Here is a 14847-nt window from a genome sequence, read left to right as displayed (position 1 = left end):
TGATGAGCGGGCGGGGCTGCCGCGTGTTTGTTTCTGTATCCCCTCCTCCTTGTGGACGCAACACAGAGCGCAACCTAAAGCCTTAAATTCCTCTTTAGCACCTTTAGTGAGACGCAACTTTCCGCAACGCAGTGTGTGTGTGCGCACTTTTGTTTTTTTTTTAATCCTCACTTTGGAATTTTTTTCGTATTTTGGATCGATCCTTATGTGCTAACGGTGCCTTTACAAGGTAAAGTACTATTGTTACAATTTTCCTTCCTTTCAAAGGGTTAAAGCGAGGCGATTGGACTTGTAGTTTTCTTGAAGACGTCTCGCTGCTCCTCCAAGGGAAACGGGTAAATGACCTGGATCACAGAATCTTCATCAACCAATTTTCTAACGCATGAAAAGAGTTGAGCTGTGCGTAATTTCTCGGTAAAGAGTTTACGCACAGCCAGACAGAAACGTGCGTAAAGTTAAGTGGGTTCATGAATGCAGCTGGAAGGTGCCCACGCTGTAAAGCATGTGCTCGGACCCCATCTTGCCTGCTTGTAGTTTCCTGCAGCATGTCTCTACTGTGTGGCTGACAAAGCCGAGCACCTAAGGACTGTACACAGCTTTACAATAGAACTAACAGTTATAGCCGATTCATCTTTTGGGGCTTCTTTTAATGCTTTTTCTGCGTCCTCGTGTAACGTGATTCCCGGAGACAGGAGCCAGCAGTGGCCAAAGATGGCTCATGATGCGTAAAAGTGAGGTGGCGGCTGGGTTTTTTTCTTTAAATAAAGTGATGCTACTGTGCTGGACTGTGAACTGGTCTGAAACCAGCAGGATTCAGAGTGTGTGTGAAGGAGGAGGGGTGGTGGTGGGGGTGGGAGGGATCTGATCTGCATTGGAGTGAAAGCAGCAAGTGGCCACTCAGGCAGACACTGACATGCAGACATGTACAAGTGGAAAAAGTGCTCATTTACAGTGTGCACTTGAGCCACGTCAGGAAATGGTTAAAATCTGTAACACAGCTTATATTTCCAGCGTAATATCATGTTTCACATTATTTCTTCTTATCAGTGATAATTATGACTTCTCATCTCATATTAAGCAGACAAAGAGTTAAATTATTAAATGTACAAAAGTATAATCAGCTGACATGGTTCAGCAACTGTCTCATTGACTGCTGAATGTGTTAATAGTTAAATCATGTCATTTAAAGTTACAAGAACAAAAGTATGGCCCTTCATTGGATGAGTTATAAATAAGTTTTAGTCACGTTTAATCGGCAGTGAAACAGACAGGGAGTAAAAAGAAGACTTGACCTTTCAGATCCTGACAGAAACAGTTCAGACCAGCTCCAGTCGGTCTAACTTTAGCCTGTCTGAAAGTGGGTCAGTAGTGGGCCGGTTGCTGCCTACAAGGCCTGGTGAAAGCTTTCCAGGTTCAATGACATTCTCCAGATGGCTTCAGCAAGCTCGGGCTTAATATATCTGTTTAACCACGTCTACCTTTCAGCTGCATTTATGCTTCGTAATGAACAGACCAAGGACGTCCCTTTTATTTCTTTTCTGTCCCCCTCCACTGTCTCTTTGTGTTTATACCCACATTTAGGATGAAACAACTGGTGGTTTTTGACTTTGGCTCTGAATAGAAGCGACTGCTGCTCCAGTAAATAGATCACAGTGTGTACAAAACATGGATTAAGGCTTATTACAATGTTGAGTAATAGTAACACATACACACATTGTGTGGTCGTGCTTACGGAAGTGATTATTTGTTGAAATAAGGAGAGATTGAGATTCTGAGAATGAACTTTCTGTTCAGTTGGCAGCTCTGCCCTTTTAAGGACAAAAAAAAATAACTGTTGTGTCCTAAAAACAAGCTGTCATCAGACTCTAACAGCTCGTTCATTTGTATTATTTATTTCAGTTGTCTCACTTGTGTTGATGAAGACGCAGGCATGTAGCTTTCAGTGTGAATTCTGTCACCACTGCATGAGTCATTGTGTTGCACCACCTGACCGATGGACTGACGTACACACAATTTCAAGGTGACAGCCCCCATCATGTCTCCTCCACACAGCAACACAAGTCTGCAGTGGCGCTTCAACTTAGTGGAGTTCAGAGTTAAGCATGTTGACAGTGGCAACAAAAGTGTGTAAGTGTTTAAATTCCAGCGTGTTGTGGAGTGACTGAGGGAGGAAGGCAGAGTGAGCTTTTAAAGGTGTATTTCATCAAATGTCTGTAATGACATTGAAAAGCCCAGATAGAAACTAGGATGCACATTCATTGGTTCTTAGGGATCACACCCCCTTCCCCCCCTCATTCGTCTGCTCCCTCCCCTCTGTGAGCATGGCCTCTACTTTTTTAACATCTCACCTCCAGCATTCTCTGCTGGATCCTTCTTAAACTGGCAGTGAGTCGTTTGTGTGTGTCCGTCTGAACATTTGCATCTGCATGCCTAGTGAGGCTACACAAACCTTTATCTGGATGCTGTTGCCATGGTAGCTTTCTGTTGAGAAACTAAGAAAAGATGCTGCTTTTCTAGATAAATTGTAACGTTTAGCCTGTTTGCAACAACAACCACGTGTTTCTATAGGAGCCTGCAAACAGCTGTTACTGTTAAAAATCCTTTATCTGGTTACCGGCTACTGCTTAGACCAGGGAGCATGCTTGTGAGTGCAAATGTGTGTGTGTGTGTGGCTTGGAATAGCCAAGCCATGTGATTCTTCCAGATTCTATTTCAAGACGCCGATCCTCAAACGCAACGCAGGCAGACCTGCAGATGAAGTGTGTATGTGGTGTACTTCACATTTTGAGTTGTTCTGCTAGATTGGCATATTGTTGTAGGTGTATTTCACTCTGTTTGTGTGTATATGTGAAAATATATGTGCATGTCTTATGCCTTACTGTAATAATATGCTAATAATTAATCTCAGCACAATGTCAAATGACCTCACCCGTGTTAGTCCAGCTGGTTTAGTCCAGTATTTTATTTTTATTTTATTTTTGTGTTCATGTTACACCTGAGATGAAAAAAAACAGACCCGCCTGCGAAAACAGCAACATAAAGACCAAATGTTGCTGTGCTGATTTTTTAAGGCACATGATCATGTTGCTGCTTCTCAATGCTAGATGGACATCTGTGCAATTCTTTCCACTGTTTGTGATCAATGATGCTGAACTGTTGGTGGTGTGTTTTCGCAGGAAAATATGAACCTCAACATCCTACAAATGTACTAGTAATAGCTTCAAAGCATGAGTAAACGCCAGTTTTCCGTGTGTGCTCTAAACACACCGCAAGGTCGTCACCTGAGCTCACCCTTATGTAGAAGTTTCCATGTGGTGTGACAAGACTATGACTATCCAAATGACCTTTGTGTGTTTATGTCCTCTCGGTCAGTGGGTTCTGACAAGGTGGCATTATCTAGAAATATGTCATGGTGTTATGCTGCTGCATGTCGCTCACTTTGTTCCAGTGTTTTTATTTATTTATTTTCCATAGAACATACCACTGGACTTCAGCCACACATCTCAGCTTGCATCACACAGCAGGACATTGTTTGTAACCCCCCCCCCCCCCCCCCCCCCCTCCCCATCCCTCCATCATCTGCCTTCCAGATTTGTTTTCCCATCCAAATATCGAAAGTATGACTTCCCAGTACGTGAGCTCAGCATCAGGGAATGTGCATGAGAGATTGGACACATGACTGACTCTTCTCAGAATCCTCTCAGCAAACAGTCACTAAAACAAGTCTTACCACTGTGTGTGTGGCCTTAGAAATGTAATTTAAATTAAAAAGACATTTCTAGCCTCATGGTCGACTATTGATTTACATTTCAACTATCAATTTAAATATCTTTTTATGTTTGAGAACATGTGTTAAAGGGAACTGTTGGCTCAACACCAAAAGTCAGTGTTATGGGAATGAAACCCGCTGTTGACATGCAGACCTCCAGTTATCATCACTTGGCTTCCTCTGTGTTGCTGCTATAGAGCTACGGACCTGAGTTACATTACTGTTGTGTGGCATACAACTGACCTAAAAGAAAAAACCCTTCTCTGGCTCCAGCAGGGGAGTAAAGGTAGTGAGTAACACATTGTGATGAGCCTCGCTGTGAGTTATTACCCTCTTTGTGTGCAACAGTCTGCTCAAGGGTCTGCTTTCCCTCCTCTCCTGTGAGTTGCGTTGTGTTATGTAACATATGTCAGCAACACATCCAGCAATAAGATGGATTATCCCTATAGGCCCCTGGTTTTTTTGGCTAACAGTCACACATTGTGGATTTGGGTTGTGTTATGTAACTCCCCAGGAAGCTGTGTTGTACTTACAACAAATTTGTCAGGCGCAAGTGAATCCGATTTACTAGATCTGTAACACTCAGTCACTGTGCACTGACCTGTGGTTATGGATATGACAGCAAGCTATATGCTCTGTATTTACACACACACACGCATACATGTTCAAGCAATCTGGGATGTTTGAGTTAAAGATCCAGCTAATAAACAGACTAAAGATCGAGACTAAGCTTAAAATAAGAGTGAGAAGTTTATTTGGTTCATCTTTTTCACTCTTTGTTTCCCATTTAGGTGTGTGTGGCCTCTCCCCTGTGACCTCTGAACCTCCCCCCAGAAGACCTTCTCCCCTCTCCCCTCCCTGAGGCCAGACAGTCGATGCGATGGCTCTGGACAAGCTTCTGCATTTTGGGAAGAAGTTGCTGAGAGTAAAGGTGGTGAACTGTAACTCAGAGGACTCACGTCTGTCTCGGTGCCTCAACACCTTTGACCTTGTTGCCCTGGGCGTGGGCAGTACGTTGGGCGCTGGCGTCTATGTGCTAGCTGGGGCTGTAGCCCGAGAGAATTCAGGTAAGTTTACTTTAAAAAGAGAAAAGACAAATCTTAACTTTTCTTAAATCGTATTGTCGTATTGTCTCTTTAGGTCCTGCGATTGTGCTGTCCTTCTTGATAGCAGCCTTAGCTTCTGTGTTGGCCGGGCTCTGTTATGCAGAGTTTGGCGCCCGTGTCCCCAAGACAGGATCAGCTTATCTTTACTCTTATGTGACTGTCGGTGAACTATGGGCCTTCATCACCGGATGGAACCTCATCCTCTCCTACATCATTGGTAAACATGAAGCATTTTACACTTCAGCCATAAAACGTAATTAGAAGAACTGCAAAAGATCTGTGGTAACTGGTCTCACCTCATCCCAGGTACCTCCAGTGTGTCCCGTGCTTGGAGCGCCACCTTTGACGAGCTGGTAGGGAAGCGCATAGAGCAGTTCTGCAGAGAGAACATGTCTATGAATGTCCCGGGAGTGCTGGCGGAGTATCCTGACATGTTTGCTGTTATCATCATAATCACACTTACAGGTATGAAAAGCTTAACACTGAGCCTGTGTATCTGCCATCTCATACTTAACCCTTTCTTTCTCTGAATCTGCAGGACTGCTGGTGTTCGGGGTCAAAGAATCAGCGATGGTGAACAAAGTTTTTACTTGTATCAATATCTTGGTCTTGTTGTTCATGGTCATCTCTGGCCTGGTAAAAGGCACCTTAAAGAACTGGCAGCTGGACCCTGAAGAGATCCTACATGCCAATTACACAAGTAACTCCAGCAAGTAAGGATGCTGTCACAGTATTGTAATGAACATTTCTGTACACTTAATTCTTATTAAATTGATGATAACTTTTTTTTTACATTTTTTTCTACCCATGTAAAGTGTGACAGAGATTCTGCCCACCGAGGAGAGCTTAGGAGCTGGCGGCTTCATGCCATTTGGGTTCACCGGTGTCCTCTCTGGAGCTGCTACCTGTTTTTATGCCTTTGTAGGATTTGACTGTATAGCTACAACAGGTCAGTGCAGGATGAAGCCTGAACACATGCTTACACTAACGACTCTGTTGGGCCTTTTTTTTTTCTTTGTTGCACTTCTCATATTCCTTTGACTGCCTCATGGGGACGTTTCAGTCGGTGTGGGGCGGAGGGTGGGGTGAGTGTAATTGAAACTGGAGTTGGAACCATTTCAATCCTAAGCTTGTCTAAACATCCAGGAGTGTTACATAAGAGGGGCAAGGCAGGGCGAAAGTATGGGCGTTTGGCCCATTTTTGCACTCAGCTTAAAGCCACTGACACAGGTGAGGGGGATAAATCATGCAGTTTGTAAGGAGAAGACCTGATTCATGGCTGAAATGTCATGTGTCTCCATGGATACGGTTCTATTAAATTAAACCAACGTTGTTGTAATATTTGCAAATGTCTTCCAGCTTGCCTGCTATTTGGCACACTGGCTTTTCCCACCCCTCTTTTTCCTGTATTCTAATTGGTTAATATGAAGTAAACCCTCAGGCGATTGGCTGAGTTTAACCTGTCACTCACATACACAGGGCAAGCAGCCCTTTATATCAACTTTGTGCATGTGTGTTTTGGCTAAAGTGAAATTGGAATCAAGCCAATATGCCTTCCCCCCTCCACACACACACACACACACACAGAGCTACATAACTGTAAGCCACTGTCATGCACACAACCCCCTTGCTTTATGATCATTTGGACCAATCAGTAGCTGTTGTAAGACTTGTCACATTCACATTCCTTGTCCTCCGGTGGGACTAAATGAATGGCCTGCAGGGGTAATAAAGCTTGCAGTGTTTGAACAGCACACAGCACTGGATGTTTTTTTTAAATACACCATGTTGGCCTGTGTCTACTAGAATTCTGTGAATATAGCAATAATGTGTGGTCAGTTACCACACATCTGTGTTGAGATTGTTACCTGATGTAATACCCATTGCACATATTACAATGAAAGTAAAAGGTGACAGTCCACTCTGAAAGGCTACATAAGCAGGCCCAAGTACATACACTGGTGCAACCAGTGCAGCTTTATGTGATGCATGAGAAAGAAAATGTGTGGTGCTGATGTAACTTTTAGATACTGTTACCAGTCTGAATTCCATATCCAACAACCCTTCTTTGCTCCTTTAATTACAGACATCTTGAGGGTGTATTAGATGCACCATTTGCCTAACTTTGACTAACTGTGTCCTGTTGTACCTCTGCCCCAGGGGAGGAAGTGAAGAACCCCCAGAGAGCCATTCCTATCGGCATCGTGTCCTCGTTACTCATCTGCTTCGTGGCGTACTTTGGCGTTTCCGCTGCCCTCACCCTCATGATGCCTTACTACCTGCTAGACAGCAACAGCCCTCTGCCTGTAGCTTTTAAGTATGTGGGCTGGGGAGGAGCCAAATATGCTGTAGCTGTGGGCTCTCTTTGTGCTTTGTCTACAAGGTAAGTAGTTAAACACAACACACCTTCACTGCTCTGCCTCTATTTGTACTGCAAATGCATGCACATATGTGTATGTATATATACCTACCATCTCTCAGAAAAGCCTGCACAGACACACACACATGTACACGTTGACGTTTCTGTGTGTGTATGAGTGTATATTTAACTTTAGAAGGCATCTGATCCCCAGGCTAAAAATAAAAGAGCTACTAAGAATATAATTGAGCCATCAGTGATGTGCTTGTGTAACATGCACTTTCCTTTTCTAAAAAATAAATATTATAAATCTGAATTATTGATTTTACCGATTAAGCAGCCAGTAAAACTTGTTGTGTCTGTGCTGACATTGTTAAACTGATCTGGCAGTAAAGTTCAACAGAATAGAATCGACTATTTAATGTCATTGTACAATAAAGATTAGTACCATAAATTTGGGTTTAAATTAGCATTAGCATGCTGTAACAAAGGGGGGCTACAGTGAGGAAAGGAAAGATCTAGGCAACAACCAAGAAGAACTGACTATGAAAAGAGAGAAAAAAAGGATTACAGTGTAAACAAAAAAAGCCTGACCCCTAGCTCCAGGAAGTCCCAGGCTTGTGTTCGGGAAATGGTTACAAAAATACGGAGAAATGTCCACAACCTTCCAGGACAATGATTCGTCACATAGAGGTATTCGTCTGTTTGACGAATCCATCATCCTCCAATAAGGAAAAGCCACGCTAAAGGAACTCCATGATAGCGATCTAGCTTGTGTTGCCTTGCGTTTTGAGGTGAATCTCTCAGGTTTACTCAACAAGCCTCATATGTGGGCTGTTCATAAAAGATATACGATTAATTGCTTTCCAGGTTTTAGCTCTTATCTGCATGTCATCCCATATTCTGTGACCTATCTGAAGGGAGATCCCCCATATACATGTTTGTAGTGTATTGTAGTTGTTTGTAGCTTCTAAAATATGTTCATATTAAGACTTATTCTCAAAATACAGTAAATGATGTTCTTATATTGAATGTGTGCTGTGTAATGTTGTTTGTATATGTGAGTCGGTGTCTCTGTTCATGTATGTTTCATGCATTCTCTTGGGTGTAAGTGTGGATACTATATATCCTGGTCTCCCCCCCATGGTAGCCTGCTGGGTGCTATGTTTCCTATGCCACGTGTGATCTGGGCAATGGCTGACGATGGGCTGCTTTTCAAGTTCATGGCCGAGATCAGCCCCCGCACCAAAACCCCGCTAATTGCAACGCTCACCTCTGGCATAGGGGCAGGTGAGACACTAACACGCATGTCTTTGAAACAGCATCCACATCCACTCAAGATTCTTTTCACGCTTCAGGGCTGAGCAGCGCCATGTTAAATGTTCTGGCTTGCCGGTCGCAGTTTCTATTTTTGAATGTATTTTTGAGGAAGCTGCCAAAAATCAGTACTCAAGCATGAAAAGGATAGCACCTGTCTAATCTGTCATCCATGGTCAGGCTGCTATTTTTTCATTAATCAAACAAGGGTCATATAATGTCTTCTTTTATTGTGAAATTTAAGGCGTAGCTTCTACCTGCATCTTGGTGTTGTACGGAGAAACCAAAACCAAACTAAACTGCATGGATAAACAGACAAATATTTGCACATTGTTAATGAGTAACAGCATGTGGAGCGTATTTTTGGGGGAGAAACTTTGCACGCTGACATAGGGCCCAACATCACATTGCCCCACATTGCTTCCAGTCTGGTTTCCTGTTTCTCACTCCTATCTCACCCTCTTTATTCACCTCCTGACTCTTCTTCTGACCCTCCTGACCTCATCCACATCTCCCTTTTTCTTCTTGTCCTTCTATGCTTAACCTACACCTTTCATCCCGATCTGACGTTCTCCTCCTCGCTCTACCCCAGTCTGTTGGGTTCCATGTTCCCCCTACCCCGTATCATTTTTGCCATGGCCCGGGATGGCCTGCTCTTCTCCTTCTTGGCGCGCGTCAGCGAGAGGAAAGCCCCCGTTACGTCTACTTTTGCTGCTGGGGTTCTGTCGGGTAAGATGAAGAGGGAATGATAAATATAGAGGGAAGTTAGAAGGGCCAGGGGCTTAGGATGAGATAATGGGAAAGTTGAGAAGCAGAAGGTAAAGGGGAGTGTTAGAAATCAGATCATTTCCTGTTTGTGATCTGTACACAAAATATCTGCTCCCTCTTTTTGATGCTGCCACAGGTTTCAATTGACATGTTTAGCAGATACATAATGTCTATTATGTCTTATAAAAGCATGCTGCAGTCTTCTGTTTTTGTACAACAACAACTGTTCATGAGATCTAACAAGCATTGTCATCTTTTTTACATCCCTCTTGTTATTGAAACCTGTAGCTATCATGGCATTCCTGTTTGATCTGAAGGACCTGGTGGACCTGATGTCAATAGGGACACTGCTGGCTTACACATTAGTGGCTGCCTGCGTCCTGGTGCTCAGGTGAGCAAGCTTTCCAGCGTGCCCCAGGCTGCATGTTCCTACATCACATTTAGTGCACAGGTAAAGGTTAGTTTTGTTTTTGGTTTGCTTTTTAGGTATCAGCCTGAGCAGCCGAGCATCTCCTATCATATGGCTAACACCCAGGAAGAAGTGGAGATGAGCGATGGCATCAGTGTCCCCAGTATGGGCATCCTGCCCGACGTAGAGGAGAGGTTCAGCTTTAAGACCTTGCTGTTCCCAGACAAGGCAGAGCCATCCACCCTGTCAGGGTTCACCGTCAACATCTGTGCCTCCATCCTGGGTGGGTAATGATGAAGGAAATTTCTCACGTATGCAGAGTTAACACATGAAACAATAACACGTATGTCTTACGTCTGCAGGAACGTTGATCCTGGCCTTCAGTATCCTGGCAGTGCAGGGAGGCAGTGCTGTGCTGAACATCATCGCCCTCAGTGTCATCTTCATGGTGTGTCTCTTCCTCACCTTTATCATCTGGAGACAGCCTGAGAGCAAGACAAAACTCTCCTTTAAGGTTTGATTTGAGGTCTTGTCTGGGTTAACTCCATTATGTCATAATGTTTTTGTCCCAACACAAGCCTTCTCTGTTTTGTGATTGGCAATAAGGTTCCCCTGCTACCCTTCATCCCTGTGGTCAGTATGTTTGTCAATGTCTACCTGATGATGCAGTTGGACAGAGGCACCTGGATCAGATTTTCAGTCTGGATGGCTATAGGTACGTCTACTCTCCTTCACTACAGCTGCACGTTCACATGTGATGGTGAGACCAAATCTGTAAACAAACCTTCTGCTGTATATTTTCAGGTTTGGTGATTTACTTCTGCTACGGCATTCACCACAGCACCGAGGGGTCTTTAGCCCGTTCGTCTCCAGAAACAGAGCTGAACGGCTACAAGGCCAGTTCAGAAGCCATGTCCCCTGAAAAGGAGGCCTTCCTGCCTGATGACATTGACGCCAGGGATGAGGACTTATAGTGATTTATAGGAAGTATTAGAACATGCTGCTTTCATGTCAACCTGCCCTGAAGCCAGTCTGTCTGTGTACTCTAGGAGCATTTGAACTCCCAGTCCCTCGCTGGTTGTACTCCTATTTGGGTAAAGCAATGAAAAATGACCTAAAATCTACATAGCTCTGGCTTTTCCCTTCAGCTGCCGGGCAGAGCACAGGCAGTTCATAATACTCCTGCAATGAAAAGCCATAATCAACACGTTTGCTGATTTCAGTCTTTCAGAATAAGGTTGTTGCCCCTTTTGCTTGGCTTTGAGATTCAACTGCTCTGGCTGTCTGTGGGTGGAGGGCTCACAACAGTACATTAGGGAGGTTCAGAGATAGCCGGAGACCATATCACTTGTTTCTTTTCATGTTGGGTTGTAGTTACTTGTTAGGAGTGTGTCTGGTTTACATTGCTGGCAGTAGGACAATGTGCAATTGTTGCCACGGGTGCCAGGAAGTCCTGCAGTAATTTGGTTTAAATAATTCTCACAATGGGGCAGCACATTCTCCCGAAACTACGTAACTGGTGTTAGGAAATTCTACTCAAAACAGCTCCCCCTGACACGTGGGGGGCTGCAAGTAACACACTTGGCTTGTCGGTGGTGAAATTCCCATGGTTCCCTGGCAGAAATCAGCAGCCGTATGCGTAGGCATAGCTAACAGATTCTAAAGGATTGGATTTATACCGTCAGAGATCCAGAGCTTGGCCTGTTTTACAGTACGGTTTAATGTAGGCCTCTCAAGAAGCAGTCAGGAACAATCCTAAGCCATAGCAAGTCTGTCCGTTGTGATGAAAGAAAATGCTCTAGGCTCATTTGGTTGGACAGCTCGTCATTCTGAGACACAAGGATTCAAAGGAAGTGAAAGCCACAGTTGTTAAATTAAACATGCTTCTGTAGGTAAATCATAATGAGTGTGGGTTTGCACAGTGCTGGCTGCTGTGTCTGTGTATCTGTTGCTTTTTAAAAAGTTTTTTTTTTCCTTATTTGAAAAAAAATATGTTTTTCTTTCCTTTTTCTGCCTTTTCTCATGTTAATATGTGTTTTTATTACCCACATACTAAACCATTTCCATTGTGTTTTCTCAAATTATTCATCTAAATTCTAAAATTCAAATTACAGTCATAAAAAAACCTCATATACACCATACCCCCCCCCCCCCCCTTCATGAACTTAAGACCGCCCTACCAATTTAACATTGCACTCACTTTGTCCTTCTTTTACTCCACATTTGTCTTTCTTGCCTACATTACCCACAATGCAACTTGTTAGAATAGTAATGGCTCCTTGCTCATAATCTAATCTTTTCCATTTTTTTTCAACAGCAACAGATTTCACACCTCCCTGGGACACAAACATTTTCCACATCAGTACTCATAAAACACATTAAAATCCATGCATATTGATTACCCTACACTTAGACTTAAATGCATTCGTTTTTGAGTCCTGCACAACAAAACAGCTGTCAGTAAGCACAAACATGTAAAATCATGTAAATAATATGATGTGTATATTTCTTGTAGTAAATTATTTGTAAATTGGAGAAAATGCTTTTTGTTATTTTGAATAACTTTTGCATCTGTCTCTTAGGCTGAACTGTTAGTGTGCCTTATGTTGTGTTTACATGATCATTGCGACCGTATCCTCAGGGTTGATGCCATCTTCTTCACTCTCATACAGTGCGGCTAACGATCTAGAATGTTCGAATTTCCCATCATTTTAGTAAGGATAGAAAAAACTCAACTCTTGGAGCATACAAAGGAATTGTGCATTTCTCAGAATCTGCCTACCTATAGTGCCAAACCTCAGAGTTTACCTCTGACAGAAGTATACACCTACTTAAAGAAATGATCCATTTATGCTGCTTTGATGCTGCAAGCTTATCGTTTCTTCTGCAAAATCATTTTTAGGCTCTCGTTGTCTCTAATGCATCATCAGTGTGCATCACCACTCTTCTTAGTGTAAATCTTGTTGGGGCCACATTACTGGGTCCCTTTTCAACAATGTTTGCAGTTTTACTGCAGTGTCACTTGAAGCTTCCCTCTTGCCGAGTTCATGCACAAATCAGAAACAATTAGCTCATCCAAATATTAATTTTTTTTGGCCAAAGGTCCAGTTACGAGCTTAGGTGGAGCTTTTGACCACATCTCACAGACTTCTTGTGTAATGGAGTTTGATCAGTTGCCATGGAAACAGCTTGGCGCTGTCATAAGCCAGGAAGTAACACTGTGAACGACAGTACGGGAACACACTGTATATATGGAATATCATAAATGGCAACTGGTAGCTTAGGAGGTCTTGATATGTAGCTGAAAGCACCAGAGAAGCTTAATTATTATGTACAGTGTATTTGTAATTACACATGACCTACAGATGTAAAAGGCATAAACTGTATTTAGAATGAAACCTAAATACGACTGAAAGCTTGTATTTCACATAAGAAGTTACTGAAATGTTCACTCTGGCACCACCTGCTGGATGATCCCGAGAGAGATGCTAAAAGCAGCTCATAAATAACCTTTAATCAATCAAGATCATCCGACAGGAACAGATTCAGTCACGTAATTGTAAAAAATGTCTAAAATGTTCTTGCTTGTCTCTGTTAAAGTTTCAATGCCTCTTGCAATACTGTAAATAAAACAATCCATACGAATTGTATAATGTGCATAACGCTAACAACTTAGCCCCTGCTGACCAGTGGAATTTGATGATTCAGAGGACTAGATCAACAGTTTGTGGTCAGCTGGTGGTAATTTGTTACAGATTAGCACTGTAAATATACTGTGATTAAAAACCACACATTTTGCAGCATCATCATTAAATAATAAAAAAAACACATTTTCTGATTTTCTTAAATACTTTTAATACTGTATTCTCCCCAAAATGTATAAATAAAAGCATCAACATACTGTGTATACATTACATTGATGAACTATGTCATGTCTCATCTTCTAAGTGTCCTACACTACGGTTACATTTGGACCAATCACAAATGCAGATAGGGGGGAGGGAGAGAAAAGGGGGAAAAGTGAGAAACAACAAAGACAGAAGAAAAACATGCTTCTATTACTCTGTCGGTGCACTAAGACACACAACTCATGTCGTAAATGTATTTACATTCAAACATACAATCAGTGCCAGATAGGACAAAATTCAGTTAATAACTTTGTCTCTGGACTAAAATCCAAAAGGAGTCATTGTATCGCTTACCTCCACAAATTCTTCTTTTTCTAGTGCTGCAAGTTGATAAGCCATGGACACATTTGCTACTGTAATAACATTTAAATCAACATGGATGTGTTTACTTCCTAATGAATGAAGTAAATAACCATGTTTTTGTTATTTCATTATTATTTTTGTGTGTGTGGGGAGGAAGTGCTACATATTAAATGGCTGCTACATCAGACAAGAGGTCCTTCTATATCAAACAGAATAACACAAATGACTTGTATAAAATGCTGTCATTGCATTTTTGACATTCAGAGCATAGTGAGACTCACATGTCCACAGGACACATCGAGGGGTTGTTACAATACCAGTTCATTGTTGAGAAATTAAAAGTCCATTCGAACATGAAATATTCCTTTAGGATGAAATTATTAACTTTTTTTGTAAACAATATTTTTGTTGCATCCTTGTATACTGTTATATGTTTTTGCTCCTGATGTGACTCATTCAATAGAACACAGTGACTTTCTGACTGGTACATTCTTACAATTGATCATTATGTAAAGACATTCTTAAAATAATTGGCGTTGTACAAAATCAGTGTGAGATACATTTCTCAAATCTTTTGCTGACATTCGTTAGTTTAAGAGCTTTTAACCCTGTTTACGCATCATCATACAAAAAAAATCTTAAAGATCCATGATGAGAATCACTTTTCTGAGACTCTCAAAAGTGCTGGTATCACAGATCAGCTTTAAAGTCTGGAAAACTGGTAACGTCACATATGTGCTGGCAAAAGTCACACTTTCGTTTGTAACTTAAGTGAACAGGTTGCAGGGAATTCCAATGACCCGTGCAACCCCAGACCCATCCCACCCACCATGCATCTATGTAACTATTAACAATATTACACTAAATCTGAACCCTTAACCCATAAGTAATGCGGCTGCAAACACAGA

The 14847-nt window shown here is 42.3% G+C and overlaps 1 protein-coding gene across 3 annotated transcripts; it reads left to right on the top strand.

The window, feature by feature from the left end:
• Positions 1–63: 63 nt before the first annotated feature.
• On the top strand, positions 64–13642 carry slc7a1a (solute carrier family 7 member 1a). Of its 3 annotated transcripts, none has more exons than XM_028420720.1 (13): positions 64–229; positions 4561–4836; positions 4910–5092; positions 5182–5340; positions 5414–5588; positions 5691–5824; positions 7036–7258; positions 8385–8524; positions 9608–9710; positions 9806–10011; positions 10091–10242; positions 10335–10443; positions 10533–13642. In XM_028420720.1, the coding sequence occupies exons 2-13, from the start codon at positions 4650–4652 to the stop codon at positions 10700–10702; spliced, it is 1941 nt and encodes a 646-aa protein (XP_028276521.1). In that variant the 5' UTR covers positions 64–229; positions 4561–4649; the 3' UTR covers positions 10703–13642. The 3 variants fall into 3 exon arrangements, with proteins under 3 accessions (XP_028276521.1, XP_028276523.1, XP_028276522.1); XM_028420722.1 differs by lacking the exon at positions 8385–8524 and adding an exon at positions 9144–9280 and having other exon boundaries at positions 66–229; XM_028420721.1 differs by lacking the exon at positions 64–229 and adding an exon at positions 2367–2385.
• The last annotated feature ends 1205 nt before the right edge of the window (positions 13643–14847 follow it).

Source organism: Parambassis ranga, chromosome 14 (assembly GCF_900634625.1).
Source record: "Parambassis ranga chromosome 14, fParRan2.1, whole genome shotgun sequence".
Taxonomy (NCBI): domain Eukaryota; kingdom Metazoa; phylum Chordata; class Actinopteri; family Ambassidae; genus Parambassis; species Parambassis ranga.
Note: the sequence above shows the minus strand (reverse complement) of the source record. Positions and strands in the feature narration are given on the sequence as shown.